We start from the raw sequence: 10,578 nt of genomic DNA on the forward strand, positions 1-10,578 counted from the left end.
AATACCATGTCATAATTCGGCAAGTGCGGATTGAAAGATACCTTTACGATAAACTAATCTCTTTTCCCCACGTCATGCGCTTACTCAATTCAAAACGGATGTGGATAATCTTTAACTTGATAAAATGAATATATAGCTTAAATCATAGGATATTTGTTTAGTAATCACCCGGAGACATCGAGTTTTAGTCTTTAACGATACAGGATACTCTCTTTTATCTTTTTATATAGGTCGAGATGAAATAAAGGTGCCTTGATAATTTGGAGGGTTAAATTCCAAAATTTCTGAAAAAGCTGGACTTCAGTGTACACGTGGCAACAACATCAATTGTTTCATTTATAATATTTTTTTTTAGCTGGTTTTTCCCGTGATGTAAAAGGAAAAAAAGAGAAAAAAAAGAAAAGAAGATAAAAAATTGGGTGGACATGACGACGAACGAAAGGGTGTGGAACCAGCCTAGTGATAAGATCGAGAGGGCCAAAAGAAAGAAAAAAACAAACATAAAGAAAGGCAACAAAACCAAGAAGGCCATCCTGTAAATTAACAAATCATTCATAATGACGATTGCGACATCTAGGACTATAAAATTCTCAACATGACAATGGCAAAGACCTTGTCCAAGAAGAACTTAAAAGATTAACGATCCGTGAAACATGATTTTCCCAATGCCAACATTCGATTTTTCAAATTAGCAATTATGTACCAAAAGTTACGGTCGAATTCAATTTGATCAGCTGAGCAAAATTTAATCTGAAACAACACGGTCGATGATTATAACTTATTTTTTTTTCAATGGGGGCATAAATAAATGTATTTTAGCGAAGCATTTATTTATTAAAGCGGAGTTTATATAATCTTTGATTGGATTTGTCCAAATGTCACGGCCGGAAAATAAGAGAAGAAAGAAGAAGAAGAAGAAGAAGAAGAAGGAAGAGAATTCTCGGGATTTTGGAGTTTGGAGCAGCATCCGGCATTATAAACGCAACCCCACCCCAAAGCCATCATCCACCGCTTTGACCTTTCTCCCCTCCGCCCCTTCTCTCTCTCTCTCTATCTCTTCAAAACTTCTCCGCCTTCCCTCGGTTTCCTTCTCCCGATTTCTCCGTCATCCTGATCGGAAGGTTCTCGCCGGCTCGATCATTGCCGGTTCCGGTTCCGGTTCCGGCGACGGCGGCTGCGGCTGCGGCTGCGGCTGCGGCTTCCGCCCCTCCTCCTCCTCTTCCTCGTCGTCGTCGTCGTCGTCGATGGGCGCGTGGCGCTGACATGACTTGCCTTCCGCGTCACTCCGTCGCCGCTCGCATTATCGGCGCGTCTGGGTAAAGCTCTTGGATTTGCTGGGTTTTGCTTTACTTCGCCGGTCGTCCTCTCTTTTTTTTTTTTTTCTTTTTTGGTGGTCCGGGGTGAATGTATGCCGTACAAGGCACCTCTTTGCGTAGTTGCTTTTGCTACGTGCCGTCGGTTGTCTCGGTTGATCGTTCGAAGCAATCGGATGTTCTTTGTTTGAGAAGCTTATCTCCTAGTTGATTATAAAAATATAATCTTTTTATTTTTCTGGGGCGGAAAATTCGGCGAAAGTTGCTGCATTTTGTTGCGCGATGATGGTGATGGTAGGATCGGAGGCCGGTTGTGCCGAGCTGCTTTCTTAGCTGCGGTTGCTATTGAGTAGATGCTCGCATTACGAATGCGGACTTATAGTGCTCCCCGAGAGGCTGATCGTTTGGGGATTTCGTGGTTTTGAGCGCGTGTGATTGTCTGGATGTGAGCATTTGCGGGGGTAGTGACTTTGCGCATAGCGCGTATTGACAGTCATTTGTTGGTCTGAATGCGGGGATTTACCGGTGTATTGATTTTGCATATAGTGCTGTAGATATAGTCTTTCGACCTTTTTATACGTGCTGATCGATGCATTAACAGCTGAATTTCGCTTGTTTGGTTTTTTTGGCAGTCTCAGTTGCTGGGGTTAGTGCTCAGATCAAGTATGAAGCAGAGGCGATTCATTCCCTGCTGGAACATATTTCAGACACCATCGCGAGACAGATTCTCATGGATGCTTAGTACATGCTTGTGTTTCTATATCCATTCGTACAGTGGGAATCTGGTTGAAATGTGGATGCCTGTCGTAGATACATGATTATAGGTTCCTTTTAGATTGGTGCAGTTCTTTTCTTAGCTTGTACTTCGAGCTGTGAATTCTATGGGCATATCCATGGAATGGTGTTGATTTGACTTGAGACTTTGAATTTGTGTCGACAGTTATTTTATTGTGCCTAAGGTAAGAGATTAATGGGAAGAAGAGATAGTTTTGCCAACTAGGTAAGGTGAAAACTGCACTAAGGAGATTGGGATGAAGGACTAAGAGGGGAAAGCCAAGCATATGTAGTTATTCCAGGGAACAAGGTGTAAGTGAATTGGATTTCAGCAATGGGGTTGCCGCAAGTTTGCCCCAGTGGTTCGCGGCAGTTTGCCAGTGTAAGCACCTGTGATTTGGATGGGATGCATGGAGAAGATATGAGTAGGAAGGATGCTGACCCACAAGATACTGAGGAAATTATTAGCTCAGAGGTTTCTGAGTTGCAAGGTGATTCATTCAAGTATAGGATGACAGCTGCATCTAATGCTAATGGGTTTAGGATTGGCGATAAGGCAAGTTGGCTTACTCCTAAAAGTGAGAGGAGCATTCAGGATCCTATATCTAGAATAGTGGGTTTTGAGTCTGGCGGGGTGACCCACGGCTCTGATGGGATTTCAGTTGAATGTGAACGATCCTTTGACGTGCCTGGTGTGAAAATGAATGAGACTGATTCCAGTGGGTCAGTAATTAGGAAACGCTTGTTGTCACCTTTGAGCCATGCTCTTTCTTCAGAAAAAGTTGGTGACGATTCTCTTGAAATTGGCTGTAGCAGTTTCCAGAAATATTCCGCCCCCTTAACCGACACACCTGGTTCTTTTTTGGCGAAAGACTACAAGAAAGCAAATTTTGGAAGGACAAAATACTGCACCACCAGAAGCTGGGCCTTCTCAAGAAGCTTAGAGAGTAGGAGCACTCCATGGAAACTACAAGTGCTTCTAGCTTTTTCACTGATGGGCCCTTGCTGGAAGAGAAGGAACCCCTAAGTCATGGTTGTCATGTGTTGCCATCTGCAGATGAGGACTTGAGAAAATCAAGTAAGGTAAGATCCAAAAGCATGGTGGTACCATCGGCTACTGAAAAGATAACCTCATCTACTGTTTCTTCATCTCCTCTTGGCCCAAAATTTTCTGAAAGGATGAAAACTGTGGGAGGAAATAAGAATTTAATGAATGTTACTGATGACTCTTCGACCTTGATGAACGTAGAGAGTTTTGTCCACAAATCAGATATGAACATTAGCATTGACACTGAAGAGGATGCCTTTAGTGAAGTAACCAGATCTTTTGAAGATGTTGATCTCTTAAGCAAAGAATTTCGTCCGTCTTCCTTGGAAGGTACTGCTGAGGTGTGTTGGCCATGGTATCAAGAATCAATTGCTAAATCTCGACATGGATTTAGAAGCTTCAGTAGACTATCTGTTAGGAGGTCATTGGTCGGTTCCTTTGAGGAGTCTCTATTGTCTGGTAGACTTCTCTCTGGGAAACTCTGTCAGGTGAGTTTGTATGTTTCATGAGTTTGGGCTTTGGATTCACCCCTAACTAGTTGATAATTATCTTTTGAATATGGACAATTAATTTTTGTAGCCCCATTTTTGCTTTTGATCCATGCAGAAAATTGATGGTTTTCTTGCTGTGCTGAGCATTGTTGGGGGGAGTTTTTCACCGCAGTCACAGAAGCTTCCATTCTCTGTAAGCAGTGTGGATGGAGATTGCTCTCTGTTGTACTTTGCATCCATTGATCTCGCTGGATCTTCGTTGTCAAACAAGTGTGTTGGCCAAAGATCTGGAAAGAGTCTCAGCTGTGAGGATTCGCAAACTGTCAAGAGCCGCCTGCGCATTCCTATGAAAGGGCGCATTCAACTGGTACTCGGCTTCTTTCTTGTGGAGTGGCTTACTGGTTGATTTTATCTTAGGAAGCGACTGTCTAATTTGACCAAGGCCATGGCGAATTCCCTTTTAATCACTCTACTTTTTGTTATGATCTCTTCCTCCTATTAGGAAGATAAAAACCTGTTGACCAATTGTAATGTCCTGTTAAGAATTTCTTATTTGACTCTAAAAGGTAATGGTGTTTTATAGGTTCTCAGCAATCCCGAGAAGACACCTGTTCACACATTTCTTTGTAACTATGATTTGAGCGACATGCCGCTGGGTACCAAGGTATGCGAAAAAATCCCATAATGATCTTAACTGGATTTTCTATCCTTAAGTCATGATAGCTGAATGAGACTGAATTAATTGAATTGAGGAATTTGGCTTGTTTGTGGCCCAGCAGTTTCAATTTAGGCTGAACCTGGTTTTTTTTTTTTTTTTTGGTTTGCTTTTTATGAGTATTTTGGACCTGACATGGGATATAAATAGGTCCATGCTTAGCTGAGTGAATGAAACAGAAATTCACTATGGTTTCACCTTTAGCACAAAGAGTCTTGCATGCTTTCTGTAGCCATAACCATGTCTGTTAAGCTTTTCATTCACACGCAATCAAAATGCTATGCCTTTCAATGGCAAAGAGGAAACATTCTGAGATAAGGATGTGTAGTAAATTAGCGTTTGGCCGACAATTTAATATGGCTCTTAAGATTTATGCATGGAGAGGTGCTTGTGTTATGGGGCTGCTCTTCAAGGTTCTTGCCCACATTCTGCTACATTTGAGCCCACACAATATACTGACTAGATTTAAACATACTGCTACTTATGCACTCATACTCTATAAAGAAGATTCAAATAAGTAAATGGGCTTAGGAAAAATCAATAATCAGGCAACCAGCCATTAGACATCACAAATCTTGTAAAATGTACTAGAAAGCATTCCAGCGAAGAGGGATTTTGGAAGCATTAACATCTCTTTATGTAGCATTGATATTACTATCCTGTACAGCATCGCCTAATGCACAACTAATTTGAGACATCTGGGTGATCACAGAATTCTCTGCTGGCTAGGTCTCCCATCGAAGTAAAAAGAACTGAATATCATACCCCTAGGATCAAAAAGGGTCAATTCTGCCAAGGCTATCGTCCTGTCAATTATAATCCAACCTGCTGCAAGAGTATAGATAAAAGGCTGACATTATTCCCAGTATGGATGACAATACCACATATGCAAATGCAACAAATAACAATATAAGTATGGCATTAACTATGGATCCTCCTCAACCAGTCCGCAAGGTCCAAACATCAATAGCATCCATGCTTGGCTTACCATACCAACCAGTTTGATGAACTTTAGAATGATTACATGTTTTATGCTCACTATGCCAACCCTGTTAGTTAGGGGAAATTCTGTATAGCTCTGTACTTAATCACTTGTTACATCAGGTCTGCCAGCTTAGCGGACTCAGATTTGTGGCTCTGAGTTCTCCTACCATACCAACCCTACCAATTAGGGGAAATTTTGAAAGTGTTTAAGGTAGTTCCGTGGCCCTTTTATGGCTTCAGATATCTTACTCTTCCCATTTTTAAACTATCAGATATAATCATGTGCACCTCCGTTCATTAAAAAATGCACACTACAAAATGGGAGAAAGAACAATGAGGAATTACCTCCTGACAGGGGAGCAACACTACAATCAACTCATGCGCATGCCCATTAGAAACTTGAGGAGCTATCCCCAATCATCTAGCCACCTCCAAACCACAATGTGCACAAACCGAAACAAATATATGTCTCCTCTGTTTTATGCACAATTTATGCACAATTTATGCACAATTTCTCTCAAGGAGTAGATTGACATATTTTCTCAAGTTAAGCATTATTTTGTCATCCATAAGCCTGTGCTCACAAATGCAGATGCCTAAATAACTGTACCTTGTGGATTTAACCAATATTTGGATTGTAACAATTTTAAAGCATAAAGCTAGTCATCTAGGATGAAATTCACTATAATATCATATAAAAAATGTATGACACAATATTACAACATTAAAAGCTAATAAGCTCCATGAGAGTTCTAATATTGCAAAGCTCGATAAAACATGTATTTACTCATGATCCTTGATTGGATCAACTTCTCTATAATGAAGAATGATTGGAACTGGCTGTGCATAAAGAATGTACGTAACTGGTCTCATGTGGCCTTGAGTTGGAGTGAAGTGTCTTAACCTACAAAACCCAATTCCCACTTAAAGTTAGGAAGCAGAAGATATTAAGCAAATCGATCCTCTTAAAACAACATGGTGGGGAAGGTGCCTAGCTCTCCAGAATTAAGGAACTAAAAAAAAAGTTCCCAGCCAAAGAAATTCATTTTCTTTTGGATTCAATTGAAAATTTTTGGCATGCACTCGCCAACCATTTTCATAGGCTTAATCAAGGGAAAACCAAACAAAAGTAATATTCTTGACTTTTTCTTTTTTTGTCAAGATAATTTGGTATTGTTGGGATGTTAGGAATTGGGTCACTCTCAATCGCTTAAAAGGAGAAAGCAGTGACATATCTATTACACTGTTGACGTGGTGCAAACAACCATGTCTATCGTCTGTGAGGTAGTATCCCATGGATTATAAAAATCCCCTCCTCTCCAGTTATCACTGCCATGCGATGAATTAGATGCACAAGATACTGTCTCCCTCCAAGGATGCATTGTAAGGGCTCTTGAACTTATGATACTAGATGAGTCTATGTCCTCAGTCCCATAAAAGAGGCTGTTCAGACTACAGATATTTTGGGGGTACTACATTAAGTAGCATGAAGGGACTCTATTAAAATCATTGTTAGTACCATCATCCACACTACCTGAGTACTGCTTAATTTTGAAAATTGGAAATGGAAGTAGTTTATCTGGGGTTCCTTGAAAATTCCATAGTACACAACTCATTTTGTCATGCAATAAGAAATGGTTTAGAAGGATCTTGACATAGGGGATGAGTGTTGGTTTGTGAGGATTGGTATAAAGACAAAAGGAGGTTGCAGGACCGGGGGAATGAAGTGGTGTTGATTAAAAGGAGGAATGCGACCTTAAATTTTGGTTTAGATGGGAGAAATGCTCAACAATGATGCAATAAATCAGGTGGGCTTTTGTGTCTGAAGTCCTGCCTTGTGTTTATACTGAAAGTGAAGTCTTTCTGTCAAATTGAAGCCCACTTTTAACTCTTATCAGACTTTCTTGTCTCAAATTTTGGACCATTCAGTTTCTGGTTGAATACTTCTTTCACAGGGGCGTAAGTTGTTGTACTTATTGGTACCTGTGATCTCATGGCTTTAAGTGGAAAGAAAAAGGCTTTAAATTAATCAATTTAAGATGCTGGTTTGTGTTCTCCACTAGCCAAAAGAAAATGTTGTTTTCTGTTTAGGGTTACATGCACTTAGCAATGGTATGATTACTCTGACGAGAATCTTCTTCTCTGCTTCACTTTGGTAAATGAAACAGACATTTTTGCGCCAGAAGGCTACGCTAGAATCTTGTTGCTCAGCTTCGGCACAGCTGAAAGAGCAGCTAGATTTGAACTCAAAAGTCACAGACGTAGTGACTCCAATGTCGAACCATCTTGTGCAGCCTGGAGTTGATGCTACACAATCCAATGTTACTGGGAATGAAACCTCTGATGTGGTGGGTTCAGTGGAGGAAGGTGATCAGTCTGAGAAACCTGACAGCTTTGGAGAGCAAAATATTCCCTCTTCTAAGTTTAACGATGGGTGTAGGAGTGGTAAACCTGGTTATGACTGTTATTGTGAAGATACTTGCAACGGTAGTGACAGAAAAATATTTCATGGTTGTTCAAAGGTCAATGAGAACATGACTGGAGCTGGTGCCTTGCGCTATGCTCTTCACCTCCGTTTTCTTTGCCCTTTTCCTAAAAAGAGTAAAAGGTCAGTTGCAAGATGTAAATCTGATCCCTTCTCTGTACCAAAAGAAAATTTGTCAGATAGGGAAAGGAGATTCTATTTATACAATGACATGAGGGTTGTATTTCCTCAACGACATTCAGATGCTGATGAAGGCAAGGTATGTGATCTATCTTTGACTTATCGTACTCCTTTACTTTTGCTGAAGTGCTTTTAGTGTCTGTTCTCCAAATATCGTATGTGGCATCACTGTGGCGCTGAATGCCTGACTAAATTTTTTCCCTTGTAGTGTTATTTCAATTGTCATTTAACTTCTCCCTTAACTTCTGTCGTCCTCAAAAGAATATGAAGAAGGCACATTCTGTTGATCTTTCTTTGTTTTAGTGTTTTGGACTTTCAAATCTATTTCTATCTCCTTTTTGGCCCCCAGATATCTTCTGATTAATCAATGTTCTCTTTGAGCTCCATGTTCATGTAGCCAGGACTTCACCGCTCTTTCTCTCTCCTTATAGGGCTATCTGATGCGCTTTGTTTCGTTTCTTTTACCGTACAACAGGACTGCGTTTTTTTTTTTTTTTTTGGGTGTCCGTCTAAATCTACAATAAAGGAAAACTTGAATCTGTTTAAAGATTCAATAATTAGCTCATCGAAACGTAGTGCATTATGTTCGATTGGCCATATTCAGTCGACCTTTCATGCTAGACCGGAATTGGTAAGAACATGAAGCCGTAGTTATAACCGCCGGGCGCACATAGTCGCATACATCGATGCGCCTGGTTTGAAGTCCATCAGGATTCACATCTTTGGATTAGCGACTGTGTCCAAGATGGTGTTAATTCTCTATATCTCTGACGAGTCTGCCATGTCTAATGCAGTTCAAGGTGGACTATCACTACCCAGAAGATCCAAAATACTTTGACCTCGGCAATTGAAATGTCTCAAGCTACCTCCTCAATTAAATCCTGGAGGTGCTGTACATAGTTCAGTATTTCTTTTCGAATATCTTCATTCCTCCTCTTGTACAGATTTCAGTTTCTCAATAATGTTAACCTTGTAATTCCATGTGCAAGTTAACTTTACCCTCACAGCCTTCATATCAAATATGGGCTCCCTACAGCTTAAATTGATAAATAAAGTTATGGTTTATTATTTATATATTCTATTGCTCCTCACGCGTAAATTTGTTGTTGGCCTGAGTCTAAAGTGTGAAAATACGTAATTGGAGAAGCAAGTAGGGACGTGGAAGATTCGAACTAAAAAAAGTTTAAGCAAACATGTGGAAGGAAATCATATAAATATAAATATTTCAACATCTCGTCTCCTGTGCAAGGTGGATTACAAGCGGCACAAGAAACTTCTGACCACGGCACTTGGAATTTGACTAATGGGGAGTGGAGATACAATCGCGAAAGGGATAATACTAATTTGGATATCAAATGAGAATTTTATGTTGTTCTACAATTTAAATTGAGAGAAGAAGGTGTGATTTAATATTTATATATTCTCACAAGTTTGATATAGCAACATCACTCTTATTTCTAACACGAAATGTTTAGGAATAATGCTAGCTCAAAAAGAAGAAAGGCTATCAGAGGCTGACATTGATGAGGTGGAATCATCTGCTTTAAAAGAAGCAATAGATAGTTTTTAACCTAGCGGTCACTTTTGAAAGAGTGCGTAATAGCTCACTGATCAAGTGCTCTTATGTTGAAGATGGACGGGTGGGAAAGGTGGGAAAGTACTTTGTTTCTAGTTCTCTTGTAGTTGGATCCTTTGGAATTACAAAAATCCTGAGTTAGAATGGGATTCCAACTCAATACCTTGTAGGTTTGGTATAGCAATATTGCTCTTATTTCTAACATGACTACCATAACATTCTGTCATCCCTTTTCCCACGTTAATCTCCATGTGGCACTACCTAGGACCCTGGAAAATATACTTTTCTTTTCTCTCAAGATGATTTGAATTAAGGGATGCATGTTGGAGACGGGTGACGGAGAGTATATTGGGGGCACATTTCAACGTTCATCGCGTAAAAGTCTAGAAGTAACATCATATTGATTTAAGATACAAAAGAAGAGAGGGGTTTTGACGAAATCAATCACACGATAATAAGACGTCCTTAATTCCAAGAGACGATCCTGGGATTGCTGTTTCATTATAAGGTAGTACCCACCATGGAATTGATTCGGAGCAAGGGCTTTTCCATGCTCTCGGCTCGAGACCTCGGTCAGTACTACAGTACTACAGGTTATGCTGGTGGACTACAGTGCTAATTCATTTCAGATAGCTGATTAACTACGGTTCCACCCTTGGATCATCGATATGAAAATATATGTTGGGATTAGGTCAGTTTCAAATCGTTGTACCTTTAGGTGGCATAACCTTGATACTTTATTGCACTGTTATATGCCGTAGAAACTTTTAAGCTGAAATTTTAGTGTTGCTTTGATCAATGAATTTGGCATTTAAATTTCGGAACCAATTAATAAACAAGGACAAAGCACTCCTGTCTGCCTGCTTTAGTCCACCGCCTTTCGCGTGGCAGCTTTATAAAAGTAGAAGCAGCCACAATACATTGTAAATAACTTTTTTAGAGGAGCAAAAGTCGATAAAAATCCTAAATTATATCTATTGTAATATATTTATCATAAATTTTTTTCTGCGAC

General features: G+C 40.0%; 1 protein-coding gene across 1 annotated transcript; it reads left to right on the plus strand.

Annotated features, from left to right (window-relative positions):
- Positions 1–888: 888 nt before the first annotated feature.
- On the plus strand, positions 889–9,064 carry LOC104414722 (hypothetical protein). The gene is made up of 6 exons (XM_010025883.3): positions 889–1,316; positions 1,946–3,623; positions 3,742–3,993; positions 4,210–4,290; positions 7,494–8,069; positions 8,785–9,064. Exons 2-6 carry the CDS (start codon positions 3,048–3,050, stop codon positions 8,839–8,841), a joined length of 1,542 nt encoding a protein of 513 aa, XP_010024185.2. The 5' UTR covers positions 889–1,316; positions 1,946–3,047; the 3' UTR covers positions 8,842–9,064.
- Positions 9,065–10,578: the final 1,514 nt, after the last annotated feature.

Source organism: Eucalyptus grandis, chromosome 8 (genome assembly GCF_016545825.1).
Source record: "Eucalyptus grandis isolate ANBG69807.140 chromosome 8, ASM1654582v1, whole genome shotgun sequence".
In the NCBI taxonomy this organism is placed as follows: domain Eukaryota; kingdom Viridiplantae; phylum Streptophyta; class Magnoliopsida; order Myrtales; family Myrtaceae; genus Eucalyptus; species Eucalyptus grandis.

Bases quoted from the DNA above. Each gene is read 5' to 3' on its own strand.
- LOC104414722 (XM_010025883.3), top strand. From the start codon at position 3,048: ATGGAAACTACAAGTGCTTCTAGCTTTTTCACTGATGGGCCCTTGCTG. The intron at 3,624-3,741 runs GTGAGTTTGTAT...TGATCCATGCAG, and splicing joins TCTCTGGGAAACTCTGTCAG to AAAATTGATGGTTTTCTTGC. The intron at 8,070-8,784 runs GTATGTGATCTA...TGTCTAATGCAG, and splicing joins CAGATGCTGATGAAGGCAAG to TTCAAGGTGGACTATCACTA.